Below are 26,665 nucleotides of genomic sequence, written 5' to 3' on the forward strand. Positions count from 1 at the left end.
ACGCCATAGTTGAAGGTGTAGCCCTGATTACACTGGTCCCACCCTTAGCAGCTTTGGCAGAAAGTATTTTCAACCCCTGACAAAAAGGGGAAGTAGGGACTCTGCTCAGGCGTCTTTCTACACACGACCAAGTGTGTCAACAGACGAGGTTGGCTTCGAAGACTATAAAAATGCATTGTGGTTTCTAGCCAGCATAGGTTAATAATTACCAAGAACAAGGGAGTGGACATATATAGAATACTACTGAAGAAACCATTCATACTACTGCTATCCTCCAGTTACTGTACCAGTGGACCAGAAAAGAGACACCCAATGGTCCTTCAATGCCTGGCTGCCTTTCTTCGGAGTGGAGTAGCTTAAGTAATATCCTCTATTAATAACCACTGTTTTTATTTACTGGCACAGTAAGAAGGTCCAGGTCTGACCTTTCATGTCCTCCCCCACTGCAGAGCCCTCAGGACGAGCGAGCACGCGCGCCCACACACACTGCTGGTGCCCCTCAAAGTGGATGATCGCCTCCCTACATGATTACTTCTTGTGAAGTGCCAAATTTTATTTACAATTTTGTGAAGTGCGGAGGTCACTCTAGGATTTTCATATCAAGACAGCAAGGAGGGGGTAAAAATAATAGAAAATACACATTTCTGTCTCTCTCTCTGTGAGGCTCTTCCTGTGGCAGGTTGTGTAAAATGACCGATTGCGAGTGTGAAATTTAGGGGAAATGGTAAACATTATCAAAAACCTATTCAAATACAAACACTAAATCAATGTGAATGTTATCCATCTCAAAGGGGTAGGCAACACTGTTGTATGTGCAGTTGTAGAGGGTGATGATATCACAAAATGGACTGTCTGTTAGACAAATGTATTGATCGCCGGGCAGATTGGCCTCAATTGATCAGCAATGCAGTGTGTGCTGTTCATGTGTGTAAACATCACTGAGGTCGGGTATGTTCAACTTTTAAGATGCACTATGCAGAAATCACACCGCAATTTCCTGGTTGCCAAAATTCTAATAGTTGCTCAAATTCAGTCTGTGACAAAATAAGCAAGTATAGTGTAGACTAGAGAATCATTGTACCATCTAAACCGCTGTTGTATACAGTACCTGACCAAAAGTGTGTGGACACCTGCTCGTCGCACATCTCATTCCAAAATCAACGCATTAATATGGAGTTGGTCCGCCTTTGCTCCTATAACAGCCTCCACTCTTCTGGGAAGGCTTTCCACTCGATGTTGGAACATTGCTGCGGGGACTTGCTTCCATTCAGCCACTCAAGCATTAGTGAGGTCAGGCATTGATGTTGGGCAATTAGGCCTGGCTCGCAGTCGGCATTCCAATTCATCCCAAAGGTGTTCGATGGGGTTGAGGTCAGGACTCTATGCAGGCCAGTCAAGTTCTTCCACACCGATCTCGACAAACCGTTTCTGAATGGACCTCACTTTGTGCACGGCGGCATTGTCATGCTAAAAGGGCCTTCACCAAACTGTTGCCACAAAGTTGGAAGCACAGAATCGTCTAGAATGTTATTGTAAGCTGTAACGTTGTAAAGATTTTCATCCACTGGAACTAATGGACCAAGTGCAAAACATGAAAAACAGCCCCAGTCCATTATTCCTCCTCCACCATACTTTAAAGTTGGCTCTATGCATTCGGGGAGGTAGAATTCTCCTGGCATCCGCCAAACCCAGATTCGTCCATCGGACTGCCAGATGATGAAGCATGATTCATCACTCCAGAGAATGCATTTCCACTGATCCAGAGTAAAATAGGAGCGAGCTTTACACCACTCCAGCCCTCTCTTGGCAATCTTAGGCTTGTGTGCGGCTTTTGCAACATGTCCCTGATTGAGTCTGTAATACCAACATGTTTCAAGCAGACTACCATAGTCCCTGTGTCCAAGAACACTAAGGTAACCTGCCTAAATGACTACAGACCTGTAGCACTCACGTCGGTAGCCATGAAGTGCTTTGAAAGGTTGGTAATGGCTCGCATCAACACCATTATCCCAGAAACCCTAGACCCACTCCCATTCCGCCCCAACAGATCCACAGATTATGCAATCTCTATTGCACTCCACACTGCTCTTTCCCACCTGGACAAAAGGAACACCTACGTGAGAATGATATTTGTTAACTACAGCTCAGTGTTCAACACCATAGTACCTTCAGAGCTCATCACTAAGCTAAGGATCCTGGGACTAAACACCTCCCTCTGTAACTGGATCCTGATGGGCCGCCCCCAGGTGGTAAGGGTAGGTAGCAACACATCTGCCACGCTGATCCTCAACACTGGAGCCCCTCAGGAGTGCATGCTCAGTCCCCTCCTGTACTCCCTGTTCACCCACGACTGTGTGGCCAGACACGCCTCCAATACCCTTATTAAGTTTGTCGATCAACAACAGTGGTAGGCCTGATCACCAACAACAACGAGACAGCCTATAGGGAGGAGGCCAGAGACCTGGCCATGTGGTGCCAGAATAACTACCTATCCCTCAACATCACTAAGACTAAGGAGATGATTGTGGACTACAGGAAAAGGAGGACCGAGCACGCCCCGATTCCCATCGACGGGGCTGTAGTGGAGCAGATTGAGAGCTTCAAGTTCCTTGGTGTCCACATCAACAAACTAGAATGGTCAAACACACCAAGAGGGCACGACAAAGCCTATTCCCCCTCAGGAAACTAAAAAGATTTGGCATGGGTCCTCAGATCCTCAAAAAGGTTCTACAGCTGCAACAGAGAGCATCCTGACTGGTACGGCAACTGCTCGGCCTCCGACTGCAAGGCACTACAGAGGGTAGGGCGTACGGCCCTGTACATCACTGGCGCTAAGCTGCCTGCAATCCAGGACCTCTACACCAGGCGTTGTCAGAGGAAGGCCCTAAAATTTGTCAAAGACCCCAGCCATAGACTCTCTACTACCGCATGGTAAGCGGTACAGGAGCGCCACGTCTTGGACCTCCAAGACTCCTGAACAGGTAACCAAATGGCTACTCGGACTATTTGCATTGTGCCCCCCCAAACTCCTCTTTTACGCTGCTGCTAACCTCTGTTTATCATATATGCATAGTCACTTTAACTCTTCATTCATGTACACACTACCTCAATTAGCCCGACCAACCGGTGTCCCCGCACAATCTGCATTGTGTACCGCCACCCGCCACCCCCTCTTTTACGCTACTACTACTCTCTGTTCGTCATATATGCATAGTCACTTTAACCATACCTACATGTACATACTACCTCAATCAGCCCGAAAAACCGGTGCCTGTATATAGCCTCGCTACTGTTATTTCTCACTGTCTTTCTTACTGTTGTTTTTATTTTTTTACTTATCTATTGTTCACCTAATACCTTTTTTAACTTAGACATTGCACTGTTGGTTAGAGCCTGTAAGTAAGCATTTCACTGTAAGGTCTACTGCACCTGTTGTATTCTGCGCAGGTGACAAATAAACTTTGATTTGATACCTGTATTTGGGGAGTTTATGTTCAATCGGGTTCAAGTACGGTCTCTGGCTGGGCCACTCGCCAGAAGCCACTCCTGTGTTGTCTTGGCTGTGTGCTTAGGGTCGTTGTCCTGTTGGAAGGTGAACCTTCACCCCAGTCTGAGGTCCTGAGCAGGTTTTCATCAAGGATTCATCCCCACAGCATGATGCTGTCACCACCATGATTCACCTTAGGGATGGTGCCAGGGTTTCCTCCAGACGTGACGCTTGGTATTCAGGCTAAAGAGTTCAATCTTGGTTTCATCAGACCAGAGAATCTTGTTTCTCTTGTTTCTCATGAGAGTCCTTTATATACCTGTTGGCAAACTCCAAGAGGACTGTCATGCCTTTTACTGAAGAGTGGCATCCGTCTGGCCACTCTACCATAAAGGCCTGATTGGTGGAGTGCTGTAGAGATGGTTGTCATTCTGGAAGGGTCTCCCATCTCCACAGAGGAACTCTGGAGCTCTGTCACAGTGACCATTGGGTTCTTGGACACCTCCTAGGTGGCCAACTCTAGGAAGAGTCTTGGTGGTTCCCAACTTCTTCCATATAAGAATGATGGAGGGCAATGTGTTCTTGGGGACCTTCAATGCGGCAGACGTTTTTTTGTTACCCTTCCCCAGATCTGTGCCTCTCGGAGCTCTATGGACAATTCCTTCGACCTCATGGCTTGTTTTTTTCTCTGACATGCACTGTCAACTGTGGGACCTTATATAGACAGGTGTGTGCCTTTCCAAATCATGTCCAATTAATTTAAATTTACCGTGGATTCCAATCAAGTTGTAGAAACATCAAGGATGATCAATGGAAACAATTTAAATGATCATAGCAAAGGATCTGAATACCTATATAAATAAGACATCTGTTTTCTATTTTTAATACACTTGTAAACATTTCTAAAACCCTGTTTTCGCTTTGTCATTATGGGCTATTGTGTGAAGATTGATAAGGAACAACATGTAAATCAATTTTAGTTTAAGGCTGCAATGTGACAAAATGTGGAAAAAGGGAAGGGGTCTGAATACCTTTCGAATGCATCTTCTCCATATAACCAAAAATATTGTATTTTTAGCTGGTGTACAAAACCGAAAGTAAAAGACGCACTAAAAAAGATCTACCACTTCTTAGACTTCCTTTCAATGAGTGTGTGTGTGTTTCACTATTTTTTGATCATCATAGGGCTAATCTCCTGCCCAATGCCGACACCCTAAGAACCCAATTCTTATTTTCTTTCCATATCTGATGTTTTTTTCTGACTGTCCACACTCAGTTTTACATGTGACCCCTATCAGATGTATGCATTCAAATTCACAATTTTGTGTAGTTGTTGTTGTGGTAACGGCAGGTCATGTGCTAACAATCTGAGCGTCCAGACTGAGTTCACATATGGAGCATCAGAATTGTTTCTACTAAATGTGTATGTGATCAATAAAATGTTATTTGAATGAATGCAAGCATGACTAAGTCGCTTTGGATAAAAAGAGTCTTCAAAATGGCATATATTATTATTAAATGACCGCCTCGTCAAAGCAGAAAAGGACAAAGCTGATAATTTACTCCATTTACTCAATCACTGACCACCTCCCTGAAGGCTCATGGCAAAGCAGGGCCAGGGCTCAAAACAAGGCAGACAAACAACAAATCTACAAACTGATCATCTCACAGTCATTGGATAATCAACTTCAGTACAAACTTTGAAAATCTGATTATTAGAAAAAGACTCACTATATACACACACATGTACTTCAGTAGAGCAGCTACAGTACATTTGGCGATTGCACTCTTTCCATTAGTACCCTTTGGTGCTAGACAGAGGACAATGGGCTCTGCAATGAGAACCAGCCACCAGCCCATACTGCTGACATACAGCCTGCATCCCAGATGGAGGAAGGCTGAGGTGAAATGAAGGCCACACACCACTTCTGTACTTCCATCTCCTCAATGTGTTGAATAATATCATGGTATTTTTGGGATATCTGGATATTCGTAATAGATGCAACATCAAATTGTTGTAAAGAAGCTAGATAGCCAATACTCCATTCCTATGAAACAGCCTACCTGTTGGTTGATCATTGTAGCCTAATCCTTCTCATTTAGCCAATGTAATTCTGTAATTTTGATTCCATTTTGCATTGATCTCCCACTTAACTTGCTACACATGGAGCCTCTGTAGCGCCACTTGGATTGAGCTACGTGTGAAATGTGTGTAGACTATCGGTATGTCTATTTAAAATGGGGCGCACTCAAAAACTCTATTTTATAAAGATGACAAATTTAATGGTGTATCCTTGTAGGCTATGTAGCAATGTCACAGATATCTTTAGACAAAGCATTTTCATTGTTAAAATAGGCCTATATTTTCTTTCTCTCTAAAAAATGAACACTACCAAGTAATCAAATACTGACGTCCGTTCGGATATTTGAATAACTGTGCCCATTCTTATATAGGACTATAGTCACTCACAGATAGTACTGTAGCTAGGTCAGTGATCATACTAAGCGAAAGTTGATCTAATATAAAAGCCAGATATAAAAGGGCTATGTGAGCAAATGCAATTCTGCAGCTAGGAAAGCCCTGAAAGCGAGTCCAATTACATTTACACACACATCCTAATGGGTTCCCCAACTAACAGACAACTTGACATGAAGGGCAGACATCCAAAGCTGCTGTGTGTATTGCTAAATCAACAAACAAACATGTGAAGACATTTCCCTTTTTGCAAATCAAAACCTTACTGCTAGAGGTTTTACTAACTTCTCCTTCAACCAAGACTGAAAAAATATGAAATACTCACGTAGGAAGTGCTTTTCCAGTAAGGCAATTTCCAGGTGGCCTTTCACCTCATTTAGTCCATCTGTCTCAGTCCTCTGATAGTCCTGGATGGCTGCGGCCATAGCAAGTGTCCCCGGACCAGCCTGGATGTGGGCACACACACACGAACACACAGTGAGGAGAAGAATAACCTCCCTGCCAATGTGAGCTACTGTAGACTCTGGTTCAAAACACCTGCACACAGCACCTCAAAACTCTCACACACACATAGATAAATGCAGGCACGCTGACTGCAGAAGATTCCATTTCACCTTGCAGTTTCTCCCTGCACCATCCAGCCTAGCTCAAACTGCAGTGTAATTGTGTATGCAGACTATCATCTGAATCATGACCCAACACACACACAGAGAGAGAGAGAGAGAGAGAGAGAGAGAGAGAGAGAGAGAGAGAGAGAGAGAGAGAGAGAGAGAGAGAGAGAGAGAGAGAGAGAGAGAGAGAGAGAGAGAGAGAGAGAGAGAGAGAGAGAGAGAGAGAGAGAGAGAGAGAGAGAGAGAGAGAGAGAGAGAGAGAGCGAAACAAAGAATATTGTGAAAGTACACAAGGATAGCCACAGAGTTACATTGAGATAGTAACTAGTGTTGGTACTGTGCTACTCAAAAAGAGGGGAGGAAAACATCTAGATGACTTTATTTCAGATCCTCTCAGCAGGGGGATAAGAATAAGACTAAGCAAAGACAGCTTGTGTCAGAAGGTGGGAAATCAGTGCACTTTAGTAACGATGAGTGGGAGAGGAAGATACCACAAGCCCAGCTCTGATTAAAAGGTCTCCTCTCAGATGAATAAAGCTAGTACGTTTCGACAAGGGTTATTATAATTCGCTACTGTACTACAACGTACTGTGTCATTTATTAATGAATAAGACTCGTCAAAGCCAGGTCTCAGTCTTCCACTATTACACTGAAACAAGTTAGAAACAATGACCGACACGAGAAGAATATTGACAGACATTGTGAAACATGTCAGACACACATCCCTTACGGACCTTTAAAATGACAACCAGAACAAAACATTCCATTCATACAATTGTTTTCAACATGAAGGTCTGAGCACCGATAAGGCGGTGTGTAGGTAGAAACTGCTACATGATGTTAATCAATGATTGCATACGGCACATGTTTTCCAAACTCTATTTTAGCTTAGAATATGCCATATCTAGGCCAGATATAAGGCTACTTTAAGAGTGCAATTACGATGGGAAAGTAGTGCTCGTCTGCTCTGTAAAATGTAGTAATAGGAGTACATTAACACCATCCCTCGCACCATTATCCAGAGAAGCAGTGACCCAATTCACTAAGTCTGCTAATTGAGAAATGGGCCCTATTAATGTACATTCATTTATTCCATCTGTGTAAATTAGACCTTACTGTTAATTATACGTACCCCATAAAAGTGCAACAAAGTACAACAAAACGAGTTAAACAGTGACAAATTACAGGCCTGCTATGCCTACCTGTTGGGTGATCACTGTCGCCTAATCCTTCTCATTTAGCCAATGTAATTCTGTAATTTTGATTCCATTTTGCATTGATTAGAAATCTCCCACTTAACTTGCTACACATGGAGCCTCTGTAGCGCCACTTGGATTGAGCTACGTCTGAAAGTGTGTAGACTACCTGTATGTCTTTGTTTTTTTTTTGTGTTTTTTTTTTAAATGGGGCGCACTCAAAAACTCTATTTTATAAAAATGTCAAATTTAATGGTCTACCCTTGTAGGCTATGTAGCAATGTCACAGTTAACTTTAGACAAAGCATTTTCATTGTTAAAATAGGCCTGCTGTGGAGGTAAATACAGTGGCTTGCAAAGGTATTCATCCCCTTGACATTTTTACTACTTTGTTGCATTACAACCTGTCATTTAAATGGATTTATATTTGGATATCATGTAATGGACATACACAAAATTGTCCAAATTGTTTCCAAAAATTCAAAAACGGAAAAGTGGTGCGTGCATATGTATTCACCAGCTTTGCTATGAAGTCCCTGAATAAGATCTGGTGTAGGGTTGCAAAGGGTTGGACATTTTTGGGTACATTTCTGGAATTTTTCTGGAAATTTTCCATGGGAAGTTAAGCCCATGTGGGTTTTAGCTTGAGCCTGCTAACCGAGGAGTGTTAAATTCACCCGTTTCCATACATGTTTCATTTTAAACATTTATCTTACAAAGGAGTTGTTTAATCTAACTGCTTAACCTTTATATCTGTACATGGAATTTGATTTGTTTTCGTATCTTTACAGGAAAATGCCACGGGCACTATCTGATGTGTGGAGACATTTCACTGCAGCTAATGTAGAAGGAAAAGCTGTGAACATTTGCAAATACTGTGCCAAATCATATGTGAGGAATGCAACAAAGATGCAGAAACATCTGGCCAAGTGCATAAAGTTCCCTCAACGCTCACAACAAGCAACCTCTGACAAAAGTCCCTCTACTTCTATTTGAGGTGAAAATGATGAATCAGACACCTTATCGATAGCAAAAGCTCATGTTCCTCCTGGTATCAGAAGTTTTTTTTTCTTGCTCAAGCTGTGTATGCAAATGGTTCACCTCTGATACTCACAAGCAATGTGTATTGGAAGACATTTCTGAATGTTCTTCACACAGCATACACCCCTCCAACCAGACATGCTTTATCTACTCATTTCCTGGATGCAGAGTTCAACAGAGTTTAAATGAAGGTCAAGCAAATCATAGAGAAAGTAGAATGTATTGTAATAATATCTGATGGGTGGTTGAATGTTCGTGGGCAAGCAACTACATCATCTCCACCCCTCAACCAGTGTTCTACAAGAGCACAGACACAAGGGACAACAGACACACCGGTCTCTACACCGCAGGGTAGCCTAGTGGTTAGAGTGTTAGACTAGTAACCGGAAGGTTGCGAGTTCAAACCCCTGAGCTGACAAGGTACAAATCTGTCGTTCTGCCCCTGAACAGGCAGTTAACCCACTGTTCCATCATTGAAAATAAGAATTTGTTCTTAACTGACTTGCCTGCTTAAATAAAGGTAAAATAAAAAATAAAAATAAAGATGAGCTGAAGGCAGCCATCAATGACCTTGGATCACAGAAGGTATTGGCGACAGACAATGCTGCAAACATGAAGGCTGCTTTGTCTAAAGTGGAGGAGTCCTAGCCTCACATCACACCCATTGGCTGTGCTGCTCATGCATTGAATCTGCTCGTTAAGGACATCATGGCACTGAAAACAATGGATACACTCTACAAGAGAGCCAAGGAAATGGTTTGGTATTTGAAGGGTCATCAAGTTATAGCAGCAATCTACCTCACCAAGCAAAGTGAGAAGAATAAGAGCACCACATTGAAGCTGCCCAGCAACACCTGTTGGGGTGGTGTTATCATCATGTTTGACAGTCTCCTGGAGGGGAAGGAGTCTCTCCAAGCACAGTATGCTGATATGGACAGACCAATCAAGATTATCCTCTTGGATGATGTATTTTGGGAGACAGTGGTAAGCAGCATGAAACTCCTGAAACCTATAGCAGTAGCCATTGCACGGATTGAGGGAGACAATGCCATCCTGTCTGATGTTCAGACTCTGCTTGCAGATGTAAGAGACGAAATCCGTACTGCCCTGCTCACTTCACTGATTCTCCAAGCAGAGGAAACTGCAGTTCTGAAATACAAAAAAACGTGAAGACTTCTGCCTGAAGCCCATACATGCTGCAGCATACATGTTGGACCCCAAGTATGCTGGCAAGAGCATCCTGTCTGGTGCAGAGATCAACAAGACCTATGGTGTCATCACTACCGTGTCTCACCACCTTGGCCTGGATGAGGACAAGGTTCTTGGCAGTCTGACGAAGTACACTTCCAAGCAAGGGCTTTGGGATGGAGATGCAATATGGCAGTCATGCCAACATCTCATCAGCCACCTGCTGGAAGGGACCGTGGATCTGAGGCTTTTTCCCGTTGCCTCGATCATCCTCCAAATCCCACCAACATCAGCCACCTCAGAGAGCAACTGGCCCATGTCGTTTTACAGATGTATGTTGAAAACGCTTTTGGGAGATGCGATGGATCATTGGGGATCATTCAATATTTCCTTTCTTTTGTTGTTCAGTGAAATCATCATGTGAAGAGTCAACCCATTTAATTAAAGTTCAATTTGTAACTAAATAGTGTGTGATGACGTGATCAAATGACTCATAACTTTGATCTGTTTGAAAGATATTTATCCATCTTCAAACGTCAAGAAGTTATCAACCTCGTCCAAAAAAATAAGAACATGAAAGCACAAGAATATGCAGACAAATTAAATAAGATAATTGAAAAATACTTGTTCTTCTCATGCACTAAGCAAAGTTGAGTTAGCCGGTAGGCCCTGGTCTGCTCTAGTCTGACTAAGGCCTGCAGTGACGCAGACAGCGATTGGACAGCTTTCTCTCAATCCTTGAGTGGACTAAAATCAACAGAAAGGGGTTTGCATAAACGTCAAAAGGAAGACATTATGGGCGAAATTCCCCCGAAACTGGTGGCGGCACCTCGAGATGGCGAGTGGGTGGACATCATGAAGTTATCTGGAAGAAACTAGATTAGGAATGCAAAACAACGACGTATTTTGTTTGCGAGAGAATTAGGGGAAGTGAAGAGTCTGAAGAGATACAATTTCTGTGGTTATATTAAAATACCAATATTCACTTACAGGAGCACTCACAGGGTCTTGCAGTTCTTCAGTGTCTTTAATTTTAAGCAAGGGCTTAGGCTTCATCAGGATCTCTTCGCTACATTCAGTGTCAGATGTGTTGGGCGATTCACCCAGATCCAGGAACACATCTGGCCGTTGGCCCCGAAACCGGATTTTGTCCAATCGCTTTAGCATGTTCAACACAGTCGTCTTGGTCTTTATCTTACCGTGGCATATGGCATCCCTGCAGGGACAAAAAGGAAGAAAGACAAGTGATTACAATCAAATATTTTACCGGCAACTCACTGACCAGGGCACGTCTCCATGAGATAAAAGGGTTGAATTGTTTTCAATAAAAATATCTGAACATTTTATATGAGCAATTTGAAATGCCAACTCAAAGATTCCTGTGTAACAATATAGTACTTACTTGTGCACTTCACATGACTTTGCATTCTATTACAGGCATCAGGATGGTATGAATTGCATCCACATAGTCATTCAATTCAGCATGACATAATTTCTCTGCAATCTCCTACGGGAGAAATAAAACCCTCTACTCATATCAGTAATGAGACTTATTGGAGAATGAACAACTCCCATATCACTTATCCCTATGATAAGACAATGGAAACATTGAATACTTCAGCCTTACAAGGAAATTAAGATACAATAAACATTCAGTATTATGATAGCCAAATGTCTATATTCTACCTTCTTAACTTTGACCCCTTGTAGTAATCTAGAATCCACTATTCTAAAAAGTAGTCTTTCTCCAAAACTTAACTGGATGGTTATACATGTTGCACCAGCTTCCTAAAGTAGGGTCCGAGTGGTATGAGTCCAATGAGCTTGTGACGGAAGGCGTGCGGGTGAGTTGGGCAATCATTTTAGGACTGGGCCGCCCCTGCATGATCTCTTTACTGTATGTAGGTAAGACAGAAAGCTGGACCATTTAGCCTCTGCCCAGACAGCGAGATCGGGAAGAGACTGAAAGACGGAGTGGAAAGAGAGAAAGCGAAAAAGAGAGAAAGAGATATGCTACACGGCCAAATTTCATCATCGCACCATAGCGCCCATTCATCAGGAGACGGGTGAAATGAGTTGCCCTTTATAACATTACATCCCAAGTTTACATTTAGGAGGAATTAAAATCTTAGATCCTGCATTTCTACCCAGAGCACAGAAGAAAGCCAATCAGAAGTACAGAATTGGAACCCGCCCTCAGGAGTGCTACCAGACTGACCTATAGTATAAAACATGTCCTGGGATCAAACATGTGTTGCCTGCTCTGGAAATGAACTGAATACAAATATAAAATGAAACATTCAACAATGTCAAAGATTTAACGGAGTTACAGATCATAAGGAAATCAGTCAATTTAAATAAATTCATTAGGCCCTAATTTATGGATGTCACATGACTGGGAATACAGATATGCATCGTTTGGTCACAGATACCTTAAAAAAAAGTAAGAGGCCTGGATCAGAAAACCAGCCAGTATCTGGTGTTACCACCATTTGCCTCACGCAACACGACATCTCCTTCGTATAGGGTTGATCAAGCTGTTGATTGTGGCCCTTGGAATGTTGTCCCACTCCTCTTCAATGGCTGTGTGAACTTTCTGAATATTGGCGGAAACTAAAACACTCTGACGTACACATCGATCGAGAGCATCCAATACATGCTTAATGGGTGACATGTCTGGTGAGAATGCCGGCCATGGAAGAACTGGGACAATTTCAGCTTCCAGGAATTGTGCACAGATCCTTGTGACATGGGGCCCTGCATTATTATGTCATGTCATGGCGGCAGATGAATAGCAAGACAATGGACCTCAGCATCTCGTCACGGTATCTCTGTGCATTCAAATTGCCATCGATAAAATGCAATTATGTTTGCTGTCCATAGCTTACGCCTGCCATACCATAACCCCACCGTCACCATGGGACAATCTGTTCACAACATTCACACCAGCAAACCGCTCGCCCACAAGACACCATACACATAGTCTGCGGTTGAGAGGCCAGTTGGGCGTACTGCCAAGTTCTCTAAAACGACATTGGAGGTGGCTTATGGTAGAGAAATGACCATTACATTCTCTGGCAACACCTCTGGTGGGCATTCCTGCAGTCAGCATGCCAATTGCACGCTCTACTAAAATTTGAGTCATGTGTGGCATTGTGTTGTGTGACAAAACTGTACATTTTAGAGTGGCCTTTTATTGTCCCCACCGGTTGTCCCCACCTGTGCACCTGTGTAATGACCATGCTGTTAAACCAGCTTCTTGATATGCCACACCTGTCAGGTGGATGGATTATCTTGGCAAAGGAGAAATGCTCACTAACAGGGAAGTAAACTAATTTGTATACAGAATGAGAGAAATATACTTTTTGTCCATATGGAAAATCTCTGGGGTCTTATATTTCAGTTCATGAAAAACTTTACATGTTTCCTTAATAATTTTGTCCAGTGTATAAAGCTCCAGGGTTGCCCGTCTCATTCTAGATCCAGCTCACGGACGACAGGCCTCATGTCGTAATGAAGGATACTATCAGAGGTTTATAGTGGCAGCCTGTCCATTAGCCCACAGGAGTGGGGTGCTGGGGAGGGATCATCAATCAACAGACACAATCAGTGGGTTGGACAAGATCGGCCTGTGCAAGTCACGCACCTATTTCCTCCGGTTAACCATTAATAACCATATAACCATTAATCTTTTTGAGTTAAGGGATTTGACATAAGCTGATCCCTACAGAGTGTAATAAAATCATAAGCAGAAAGGTGTTCATCTGTGTAAAGTAAATGGAGCAATGAGAAAGAAACATACATATTTTACGCCAGGGATCAGCGACTAGATTCAGCAGTGAGACAATTATTTATTCAGTGGATGGTCAGAACATCATACCAAATATATTTTAGACTGCAAATTGACCGCAAGAAGCCTAATATTTGACTAAAACAATAATTTCAAATTATGCTTACATTTGTATACAATAACATATCTCTCCATTATACAAATAAAATAACCCCGCCAGTCATGGCAAGTTGCTCGGTAGGAAAGGGCCTCATGGCTTGGTTTTTGCTCTGACATTCACTATCAATGGTAGGACCTTATATAGACAGGTGTGTGACTTTCCAAATCATGTCCAAACAATTGAGTTTACCACAGGTGGACCTCCAATCAAGTTGTAGAAATGTCAAGGATGAGCAATGCAAACGAGATGCAGCCGAGCTCAATTTCAAGTCTCATACCAAAGGGTCTGAATACGTATATAAATAAGGTATGTTTTTTTAAAACTTGTAATACATTTGCAAAAATTGTTGCACAACAATTTAAGTCAGTTATTCATAATGTTTGTCAAAGTATGATATATTTGGGCTTGAAGTGACACCCAAACTGCCCACTTTTTGTAAGTCAAATCAAATCAACATTTATTGGTGACATACACAGAGGCTCAGATGTTATCACAGTTGCAGAGAAATGTTTGTTTCTAGCTCCAACAGTGCAGCAATAAATAAAAACAATACACACAATCCATAAAAATAAATATAATTATATAGGATGAGCCATGACTAGAATACAGTATATTCATATAAAGTGGGCGAAACAGTATGTAAACATTATTAGAGTGACCCGTGTTTAATGAATATGTACATACGGCAGCAGTCTCTGAAGGTGCAGGGTAGCGTACCGGATGGTAGTTGGCTAGAACAGGGACTAAGGTTCAGGGCAGGATACTGGGCGGTGGCCAGCTAGTGTTGACTGTTTAACAGTCTGATGGCCTTGAAATTAAAGCTGTTTCGCAGTCTCTGTCCCAGCTTTTATGCACCTGTATTGTACTGCCTTCTAGATGGTAGCTGGGTGAACAGGCAGTGGATCGGGTGGCTGATGTCCTTGATGATCTTCTTGGCCTTCCTTTGACACCAGGTGCTGTATATGTCCTGGAGGGAATGTTGTGTGCCCTGGTATTGCGTTGGGCTGACCACACCACCCTTTGGAGAGCCCTGTCGTTGCGGACGGTGCAATTGCTGCACCAGGCAGTGATACAGCCCGACAGGATGCTCTCAATGGTGCATCTGTAGTGAGAGTTTGTGAGAGTCTTAGGGGCCAAGTTGAATTTCTTCAGCCTCCTGAGGTTGAAGAGGCACGGTTGCGCCTGAATCAAATAACATTTTATTAGTCACATGCACCAAATACAACAGGTGTGGACCTTACAGTGAAATACTTACAAAGTGACGACGCATAGATGACAGAGTAGCAGTGGTGTAGAACGGGGCAATGCAAATAGTCTGGGTAGTCATTTGACTAGACGTTCAGGAGCCTTATGGCTTGGGGTGAAGCTGTTTAAAAGCCCCTTGGACCTAGACTTGTCGCTCCGGTACCGCTTACCGTGCGGCAACAGAGAGAACAGTCTATGACTGGGGTGAATGGGGTCTTTGACAATTTTTAGGGCCTTCCTCTAACCCCGCCTGTTAAAGAGGTCCTGGATGGCAGGAAGCTTGGCCCCAGCGATGTACCGGGCCGTTCGCACTACCCTCTGTAGTGCCTTGCGGTTGGAGGCCGAGCAGTTGCAATACCAGGCAGTGATGCAACCAGACAGGATGGTCTCGATGGTGCAGCTGTAGAACCTTTTGAGGATCTGAGGACCCATGCCAAATTTTTTCAGTCTCCTGAGGGGGAATAGGTTTTGTCGTGCCCTCTTCACAACTGTCTTGGTGTGCTTGGCCCATGTTAGTTTGCTGGTGATGTGGACTCTCAACCTGCTCCACTGCAGATGAGAATGGAGGCGTGCTCGGTCCTCTTTTTCCTGTAGTCCACAATCACCTCCTTTGTCTTCATCACGTTGAGGGAGAGGTTGTTGTTCTGGCACTACACAGCCAGGTCTCTGACCTCCTCCCTATAGGCTGTCTTGTCAGTGATCAGGCCTACCACTATTGTCATCGGCAAATTGAATGATGGGGTTGGAGTCGTGCCTGGCCGTGCAGTCATGAGTGAACAGGGAGTACAGGAGGGAACTGAGCACGCACCCCTGAGGGGCCCATGTTGAGGATCAGTGTGGTGGATAGGTTGTTACCTACCCTCACCACCTGGGGGCGGCCCGTCAGGAAGTCCAGGATCCAGTTTCAGAGCGAGGTGTTTAGTCCCAGGGTCCTTAGCTTATTGATGAGCTTTGAGGGCACTATGGTGTTGAACGCTGAGCTGTCTGGCCCTGCGGCCTTGTGAATGTTGACCTGTTTAAAGGTCTTACTCACATCGGCTGTGAGGAACGTAGTCACACAGTGTTCCGGAACAGCTGGTGCTCTCATGCATGTAGCATAGAAGTAGTTTAGCTCGTCTGGTAGGCTTGTGTCACTGGACAGCTCTCGGCTGTGCTTCCCTAAGGTCTACACCTGTTGTATTTGGCGCATGTGACTAATAGAATTTGATATGGTACTTAACTAGCCTCTCAAAGCACTTCAATGACAGGAGTGAGTGCTACGGGGCAATAGTAATTTAGTTCAGTTACCTTTGCTTTCTTGGGTACAGGAACAACGTTGGACATCTCAAAGCAAGTGGGGACAGCAGACTGGGATATGGAGAGATTGAATATGTCCATAAACACTCCAGCCAGCTGGTCTGCACATGGTCCAAGGATGCAGCTTCGATGCCGTCTGAGCCGGCAGCCTTGCGAGGGTTAACACGCATAAAATTACTTACTCCGTTGGTCAAGAAGAACGAGAGCACAGTCCTCATGAGCGTCGGGGGTCCGCGTCGGGGGCTCAATTTTGTTTTCCACCGAAGCAGGCGAAGAAAGTTTTTAGCTCGTCCTGGAGCGAGGAGTCTGTGTCCGCGACCATGTCTGGTTTTCTCTTTATAATCCGTGATTGTGGGCGATATGGCCAAAATATCATATGGAATTTTTCAAATCACAGAATTATGTTTTTGATTAATTAAAGTTCTAAATTTGCTTTGATTAGTGCGTGACACTAGGGTGGCAACACAAATTCTACATTATTTCAATGGGTCTTTCTCCATTCTGATTGTTTTATACTGTTCAATACAACCTAAAATAATTTCCTACAATTCCATACATTTCTGCATTTCCTGCACTTGAGATCATTTCCACAATATGGGCAAAAATACTAGGCCTTGTTTTTAACCAAATGTTGCAATTTTGACCAAATCACTTGGGTGAACTTTTGAAATCATGGAAATATAATTCTAAAGTTAGAATATAAATAATTGTGGGCACTTTGAATACAGTGTTGTTTGACATGACAATGAATGAAAATGTCATGGATGAGTTATTGTGACAGGGTAGGAACCAAATGATGTTCATTATTTCCTAGGGGTCCCTATAATCTTTTGCTACACTACATCTTTATTCACATAGCCAACATATTCATGATTCATCTATTCCTCTTTGATTTTGAAGATACTGTTTTTGTGCAACATTCTGATTTAGGCCTCCACCAGCACTGGTATCAGGCTGTATTAGCTAGCCAGCTAACAAGCGATTAGCATTAGTGGCGAACACGATTTAGCTTAATTTGCTAAGAAAATACAAACTAGCTGTTTGCAGGTGTAAAGAAACAAACTCATTTTGTAATTGTATTATGATCAAATTGGAAACAACATTGTCGTTTGTGCTGCATTGACCATAAGGTCAAGCAACAAATGCACTCCTTGAGTGACGGGGTGGGACTAGGTCGAGAGAGAGAGATTACTCAAGTAGCGGAGTAAATTATAAAAATGGGCATTACAGACGGCGTATCACATTTAACAAACCAAACATTCAAATACTGTTATAGAAGATAAAGTAAAAACCCAAACTGGTCCGTGCATGAATAAATATGGAATACAGCCCAGCACTACCTTGCACTGTTGGTTTGCCTCTGATTGCCTTATGGGGGTTGTAGCTGGTACAGATACCACTGCTGGTTTGCTTCTGAAGCTAAGCAGGGTTGGTCCTGATCAGTCCCTGTATGGGAGACCAGATGCTGCTGGAAGTGGTGTTGTAGGGCCAGTAGGAGGCACTCTTTCCTCTGGTCTAAAAAATATCCAAATTGGGGACACTGCCCTCTGTGGTGTGCCGTTAAATGGGTGTCCTGACTCTCTGAGGTCATTAAAGATCCCATGGCACTTATCGTAAAAGTAGGGGTGTTAACCCTGGTGTTCTGGCTAAAATCCCAATCCTGCCCTCAAACCATCACAGTCACATAATAATCCTGTTTACAATTGGCTCATTCATCCTGTAACTATTCCCCAGGTTGTTGCTGTAAATGAGAACACGTTCTCAGTCAACTTACCTGGTCAAATAACAAATAAAATAAAAATGAACAGATCCATGTTCCCAGTCACCTTACCATGGTTAAATGCAGAGTTTTGTGCTACCATCTATCCATGTTTTTTTGGTTTGGATAAGTTCTAATCGTCACCGTGGGAACAACATTTTCTATATGCACTTCCTGATAAACCCAGTCACTGAGTCAGTGTATACATCGATACTATTCTCAGAGTCGACCAAGAACATTTTCCAGTCCGCGTGATCAAAATAATCTTGAAGCAGCCTTCCGGATGGCGCAGTGGTCTAAGGCACTGCATCGCAGAGCTAGCTGTGCCACCAGAGATTCTGGGTTAGAGTCCAGGCTCTGTCGCAGCCGGCCATGACTGGGAGGCCCATGGGGCGGCACACAATTGGCAAAGCATTGTCCGGGTTAAGGAGGGTTTGGCCGGCAGGGATATCCTTGTCTCATCGCGCTCTAGTGACTCCTGTGGCGGGCCGGGCGCAGTCCACGCTGACACGGTCAACAGGTGTACGGTGTTGATTCCGACACATTGGTGCGGCTGGCGTCCGGGTTGGATGGGCATTGTGTCAAGAAACAGTGCAGCTTGGTTGGGTTGTGTTTCGAAGGATGCATGGCTCCCGACCTTCGCCTCTCCCGAGTCCGTACGGGAGTTGCAGCGATGACACAAGACTGTAACTACTACCAATTGGATATCACGAAATTGGGGAGAAAAAAGGTGTGAAGACACACACAAAAAAAATCTTGAAGCATAGATTCCGATTGGTCAGACTAACCTTGAACAGCCCTTACCACGGGAGCTTCCTGTTTTAAGATTATGCCTATAGTGGGGAGGAGCAGAATGAAGGCGTGATCTGATTTGCAGGGGGGTGAGAGAAGGACTTGTTGCCATCCCAGAAGAGAGAATAACAATGATCCAGGGTCCGTGTTGCGCATGTAGCACAGGAGATGTCTTTTCCTATGATATGACACATTCTTTTCAGTCTACGTTTCATTTCAGGGCTGGGTTTTAGTTGAAAGTTACCACCCACCAGCATGGCATTGTTTATTAATCAGAAAGAGCTTCAAAGTTATCCTTTTCACGACTGAGATGAGCCAAACAGCCTTGTGTCCACTTGGGCGACTGACGAATGGAGCAAACTAAAATACCAGAAAATTATCATAATCCATTGGATAATTTGTAAAATGTTCACTTGTTTTTTTAGCTAATCTGTTATATATATCTGACCATTTTATAAAATGGTACGATAGCATTTTGCAAACCTGCTCTCCCCCCCGTCGCCCGAAGATAAATGGTTTTGCCCACTAAAGTTGCTTCACTAGACTCTCCACTGCTTTAATTGGTGTAACATTAGATATAAACCCCAAGTGTCTTCCAGATAATGAAAAGGCTCCCGCAAAAAAAAAAAAAATTCAAGAAGAGCATAGATGGGGCGGCAGGGTAGCCTAGTGGTTAGAGCGTTGGACTAGTAACCGGAAGGTTGCGAGTTCAAACCCCCGAGCTGACAAGGTACAAATCTGTCGTTCTGCCCCTGAACAAGCAGGTAACCCACTGTTCCCAGGCCGTCATTGAAAATAAGAATTTGTTCTTAACTGACTTGCCTGGTTAAATAAAGGTAAAATAAAAAAAAATAGATCATGAGCAAAGCCATTGTAGCCTATCATTTCACTTCCCCTATGAGAACAATGAGCACGGGCTGACTTGGCTTTGTTGTACCGGAGCATGCTAGCAGCCTACCTACCAAAATTTGCACCATGTCCATTACAATGTATAAATACACATATCGGGTATCTTTCAACAGTTATCCATATTACCGGAGCGTCATCTTATTCTAACTATTCTATTCTGAATTCGCGGTCGCAATTTATGTAAGATAACAAACATTTGAAGATAACAATAGTTGGCAAAGTCAAATCCATCTGTGGTGAAGTTTTCCCTAAATCAATGCTTATGACAAATCCAGCTACAGAACCGGCCATAAAGCCAGCTGGATAATCTTTTGAATATAGTTTTTTTTTAAACAGTAACAACACAGAACATTAGCTAGCTAGATAAGGTTAGCAAGATAGCTAGCTATGTAGATAAGGTTAGCATGCTAGCTAGCTACACTGACAGCTGTCAGTGCCCTATGTGTCGATGTTTATCAACTCCACATGGAAACTCCCACACCCAATTTGTGAATATGTATAAGTAGCCTTCGTCATTCTTCAGAGGTGTAACTTAAAAGTGCATTTCCTCTTCTATTTTTTACAACAAAATTCAAGAGCTTCTTTTACAAAGAGCAACCATGATGTGACTAACCACTGTTGAGCAGCACAAGAGTTGATCAAGTTACACTTAATACACTGTTTGCTTGCTAAATATCTTATAACTATAAATTAACTAGGATGTGCCAAATACATTTTATCCAGCGATGTATTTGGTTGAGATAGTTGTAGAACTTTGAGCTGGATTGGCTGTTCTTGCATTTAGTTTGTGCGCTTGTTGGCATTTACCTAGCATCCGCTATGGGAATTTGATATTACTTTTTTAGCATATATTTCAAAAAACATAATACATTTGGAAAGATATAGCGCCCCTTGTGTGCACTGCCGGTAATATCATATACCCCAACATGGTACAGGAACAGTATGAAAATCATCTGGATACCGCCCAACCCTTGTAAATGGTTTCCATTGCAAGACGTATTGAATACAACCCTTGTGAAAGCCCATCACTCCAATTGTTTGCGCAGTTCAGTAATGCCATGGAATTCCCTATTTATTTTCTGTTCTTGTGTATAGACATGAGGGGGTTAATATAAGATTACAGTATTATGGACTGTGTTATGGTATTAATGGAGGGGGGTAGGATTATTGACAGCTGGGATATCCCAGGATGCCCAGCCCACCTCTGAATGTTCCGGTGCAAGACGTTTGGGTGAGGTTTTATACAACACGTGTAGGCTATCATTTCACTATACCAATGTTGCACCTCACCAGATAATCATGAAGAACATTGTATAACTATTGTAAAGCTGACACAAAATTACCCTGTTTTAGTCGTACTGATGGCTAATACAATACAGATTATTGAAAATAAATAACATATGTATATTATAATTGTATCAAAAACTTCAAATGCAGTCAGGGGGAGACACGTTGACATGTTCTCTATCTAGTGTAGCCTATGAGTGCAGAATGAGAGCGTGATATCAAGTTAAACCAACGTCGTGCAATTAACCTAAATGAATTGGAATTGCACGACACGACTATGCCTGTTGCACTCAGAACTATCGGGTTGAATAATTAAGAAGCGGTCAGAAAGTTTCTTACCCATAACGAAATCGGTAACAAAGTTTCATTCACGCTGTCGTTACTCCGTAGGTCGCCTTTTCCCACCTGCCACCTTGTTTCAAAGAAACCCTCCGTTGGTCCGCCCGGCTCACGCCCAAGTATTTACATTGAACTCCATAAATAAAATTATCTTATGGCAAACAATGCAAGAGGTCCACACAAAAAAAGGTGGGGGTGCGATGACGTCCCGCTGCGTTCTACGAGTTTTATGAACTCATTCGACAACAATACGCTGTTTAAAATGTATGTTGGAGCCTTACAGTGAATGAGGCGTTCATGCTACCAGGAAATTTCGTCAATGTCAGCGACTAAACTCTTAAAGGGGCCGCCAATTAATGTTTCCACAGTACAGAGTTTCTTTTCAACAGAAACTAGCTACACAAAGAAATGTCCTAAAATTAAAACGTGACACAGTTATAAATAAACGTACGTAGGCAGGGTGTTATAGGTATGGCCTTTTGAGAGACTCACTGAAACTTTCACCCCAAAAAACTTGTGATCTATTGACACGATAGAATAGTTTTGCCATTAACATTGAGTGATAGAGCATATCATATTTTCATTTCCAATGGTGTAAGGCCAATGGGTGAGAAGGATGGAGGCTGCATTGTGTGCATTTTAGGGTCTCATATGCTCACACCCAGTGGGTGATCTCCTGTCTGTTGGGTGTCATGGGTATTTTGCTCAGGAGGAAGAGGGCTTCCGCAGGAAGGCTACATTGATGTGAAGGGTCAATCGGAGTATGATGGAGTCTGAAAAAGGCTATAGGAGGACACCACTATGTTATACTGTGTTATGTACACTACCTATCAAAAGTTTTAGGATACCTACTCATTCAAGGGTTTTTCTTTATTTTCTACATTGTAGAGTAATAGTGAAGACATCAACACTATGAAATAACACATAAGGAATCATGTATTAACCAAAGTGTTAAACAAATCCAAAAATATTTTATGTTTGAGATTCTTCTAATAGCCAACCTTTGCCTTGATGACAGCTTTGCACACTCTTGGCATTCTCTCAACCAGCTTCACCTGGAATGCTTTTCCAAAAGTGTTGAAGGAGTTCCCACATATGCTGAGCACTTGATGGCTGCTTTTCCAACTCATCCCCAAAAATCAAAATTTTCAATCTCAATTGTATATATTATTTATATTACAACATCTCAAGCATGGAAAATAAAAGTACCTGAATACAATGAAAAGGTCAAAAGACGAATGAAAAGTTAAACTGCCTAATCTCTGCTGCAGGCAGCACATGAACAGGGTGGCTCCCTGTTGCTTCAGTTGTTGGGCCTGTTCCTCCTCCCAGGCAGCATTGTGAAGTTCTCACCACATACGACTGGTCATCATCAGGTAAGGAGAACCCCCTTAATGACTCTTTTAGGGTCCTTGACCACTGTAATGGGGGAACCTCCGTAAGTGTTTTTGTTCTCATGTCCTGTAGTGTTGGGCCTGCATTCTCCACCAAATGTGTCAGTGTGGGGTGAAGCTGAAAGTGAGGTGTTTTTAGGGCTTCAAAGGACACAGCCACCGCTTCGCCAAACTTCTCCAGAAGTGTGCCCTTGTATATACTATCGCGCAATAGAAGCAGTGTACTGAGTATACTGAGTATACTTGGTTCTACCACACCGGTAAAGTTCATATGTACTTTACTGGTATCTCTCTTCATTGTTCATGCATGTTACTTTTTTCTTCTAGGATATATTCAGAGCCTCGAATGTATTCCATTATAATGTTTCGAGATACATTACAGGTGTTGTGTTCCACAATGACCACAAGTTGGCAGTATCACATTATATACTTGCCAGCATCTTGTGAGTTGAACATATTTGATTTCTTCCAACACTGCAAATCATATTAAATTATTTTTGAAAAAAGGATGAATAAAAGTAAATGACTGATATATTTTCCCTAAAATACAGTAGAACATTTGGATGCACAGACATTTCTTCTAAAGTAGCCTACTGTGTTTCTCTAAAATGTATTAAATATTTCTTTCCCCCTCATTATACCACACACAATAACCCATAATGACAAAGCAAAAACAGGTTTTCAGAAATGTTTTGCAAACTTAAAAAAAATGAAATATTACATTTACATAAGTATTCAGACCAGTACTTTGTTGAAGCACCTTTGGTAGCGATTACAGCCTCAAGTCTTCTTGGGTATTGTAATTCCGGCATTCCTCCTCTGAGGAGAAGGATCGGAGGACCAATGCGCAGGGTGGTAAGTGTCCATAACGTTTATTTTAAGATATAAACTGAACACTATGAAAATACAAAACAATAAACGTGAACGAAACCGAACCAGTAACGTGTGGCAACAAACACACACACGGAAAACAAACACCCACAACTCAAAAGTGAAACCCAGGCTACCTAGGTATGATTCTCAATCAGAGACAACTAACGACACCTGCCTTTGATTGAGAACCATACTAGGCTGAACTCAAAACCCCAACATAGAAAAACACACAGACTGCCCACCCCAACTCACGCCCTGACCAGACTAAATAAAGACAAAACAAAGGAAATAAAGGTCAGAAAGTGACAGGTATGACACTACAAGCTTGGCACATCTGTATTTGGGGAGTTTCTCCCATTCCTCTCTGCAGGTCCTCTCTAGCTCCGTCAGGTTGGATGGGGAGCGTCACTGCATAGCTATTTTCATATCTCTCCAGAGAAGTTCGATCGGGTTCAAGTCCGGACTCTGTCTGGGGCACTCAAGGACATTTAGAGACTTGTCCCGAAGCCACTCCTGCATTGCCTTGGCTGTATGTTTAGGGTTGTTGTCTCGTTGGAAGGTGAACATTCGCCCCAGTCTGAGGTCCTGAGCACTCTGGAGTGCTTTCGTCAAGGATCTCTCTGTAGTTTGCTCCATTCATCTTTCCTTCGATCCTGCCACTGAAAAACATCCCCACAGCACGATGCTGCCACCACCATGTCTCACCGTAGGGCTGGTGCCAAGTTTCATCCAGATGTGACTCTTGGCATTTATCAGATCAAGGTCTGCGCTCTTTAGGTGCGTTTTGGCAAACTCCAAGCTGGCTGTCATGAGCCTTTTACTGAGGAGTGGCTTCTGTCTGGCCACTCTACCATAAATGCCTGATTGGTGAAGTGCTGCAGAGATGGTTGTCCTTCTAGAAGGTTCTCCCATCTGCACATAGGAACTCTGAAGCTCTGTCAGACTGACCATTGGGTTCTTGGTCCACTCCCTCACCAAGGATCCTCTACCCAGATTGCTGAGTTTGACTGGGCAGACAGCTCTCATAAGAGTCTTGTTGGTTCCACTTTATTCTTGGGGACTAGCTAGCTAACATTCGCTAAATAAAACTGGCTGGCTGGCTAGCTAGCTAACTAGGCAGGCTGAGGTAAATAAGTACAGTAACAGTAGCTAGCAACGTCAATCTAAAAACAGCTTAAATTATTTCTTCCTATTTAACAATATGTTCTTATATAAAGACAAATATGGAAAAGAAAGTGTTCTCTTTCCAGTATTTTAGGTCCTCTGAATCAGCAGGTGGTCACTGTCAAAAACAATATCCTAGGAGAGCAGTGTCCTAGAAAAACACTGTCCTGGGAGAAAATGATTCTGAGGTAATAATTTAGCGTGGAATGAGCGAGCGCTTATGAGGGGAAATGGAACTAGAACTACCCGCGTTCTCCTTCCTTTGGAGACCGCTATGAGGTAAAATAGAGCCAAGCAACCAGCATAGCAATGGACTCTTTGGTTTATGATTTAATCTTATCCGAATTTTGCAAGTTCTAGCAACAGCCCTAGCAACAGAAGCTACAGTAGAACTCATCAAATCTCATTGTGACACTGGAGGGGGACATTTTTTAGCATGACAGGCCCTTACATAGACAGGTGTGTGCCTTTCCAAATCATTTGAATTTACCACAGGTGTACTCCAATCAAGTTGTAGAAACATCTCAAGTTTCATCAATGGAAACACGATGCACCGTGTGCTCAATTTCGAGTCTCATAGCAAAGAGTCTGCATACTTATGTAAATAAAGTATTTTTGTTTTTTATTTTGAATACATTTGCAAACATTTCTAAAAACCTACTTTTGCTTTGTCATTATGAGGTATCATGTGTAGATTGACGAGGAAAATGTCTATTTAATCAATTTTATAATAAGTCTGCAACGTAACAAAATGTGGAAAAAGTCAAGGGGTCTGATTACTTTCCGAATGCACCGTATGTAAACAGAAGCAGCAAGAACCTTTTGGCAAAATCATGTTAGGTTAAGTTATGGGTGGAACATCCCTTTTAAAGACGGGCGTTAAAGGCATGTTCCTCTCAAAATACAAAGTAACAGGACTTTTCCGCTTACCTTGGCTGAAATGGATTCGGAAATTCTCCATTAGATCCTTATGCAGTGAATTTCAATAAATATGTTGGATGGACAGAATTATAGTGAAATGGAACACCCCAAACCTGGTGACAAACCATCTCATCCATTTGACCTTTGATCTTTGCTCTCACTTCATTAATTTAATAATTTAGCTCCAAATTGTGTCACTTTGTACAGCACAGTTCAAACATGTAATGTCAGAAATGTGATGCTGTTCTCCTGTCACCTGATGGAACATTGGCTTTCACTGAATGGTTCTCACTTCTGAAATGTTAATGAGGAGTTTCCACTGCCTTTCATACCCTCTCCTCAGTGCCTGGACTACAAAACTGGACTGCAAACATTACTGGGTCCTTTGATTAACTGACAGGTGAAGTGGGTAAGGTATGAATTAATTAGATGCCATGGTTGCAGCCATGATATGTGTGTTGCCCAGTGACGCCCATAGGGCTAACCTGTCTGCATATGTCCCTAAAAGCACTGATTGTGTTTTCCTCTTTAATTATTAAACTTCTGAAGCAGCTTTAAGCCATTGAGAAAAAGATTAGTGAGGTTATGTGTGTGTGTGTGTGTGTGTGTGTGTGTGTGTGTGTGTGTGTGTGTGTGTGTGTGTGTGTGTGTGTGTGTGTGTGTGTGTGTGTGTGTGTGTGTGTGTGTGTGTGTGTGTGTGTGGTAGTGTTTCTGGGGCATGCATGTCAATTTACTTT

At 42.7% G+C, this 26,665-nt stretch overlaps 1 protein-coding gene across 5 annotated transcripts in view; it reads right to left on the reverse strand.

Moving 5' to 3' along the window:
* Positions 1-21,879, reverse strand: part of LOC135556630 (GRAM domain-containing protein 4-like) — a 48,270-nt gene extending 26,391 nt beyond the window's left edge. For 2 of the 5 annotated variants that reach the window (XM_064989987.1, XM_064989985.1), the window contains exons 1-3: positions 21,577-21,878; positions 10,990-11,215; positions 6,289-6,409 (exon numbers count right to left, since the gene is read on the reverse strand). In XM_064989987.1, coding sequence (XP_064846059.1) covers positions 6,289-6,409; positions 10,990-11,215; positions 21,577-21,605 — 376 coding nt within the window. In that variant the 5' untranslated portion in view covers positions 21,606-21,878. Of the gene's footprint in view, positions 1-6,288; positions 6,410-6,577; positions 6,648-10,989; positions 11,216-21,576 lie in introns of those variants that run through there. The other 3 variants (XM_064989986.1, XM_064989988.1, XM_064989989.1) reach the window with 3 other exon arrangements.
* Positions 21,880-26,665: the final 4,786 nt, after the last annotated feature.

The sequence above is a fragment of the Oncorhynchus masou genome, chromosome 15 (assembly GCF_036934945.1).
Source record: "Oncorhynchus masou masou isolate Uvic2021 chromosome 15, UVic_Omas_1.1, whole genome shotgun sequence".
Taxonomy (NCBI): Eukaryota; Metazoa; Chordata; class Actinopteri; order Salmoniformes; family Salmonidae; genus Oncorhynchus; species Oncorhynchus masou.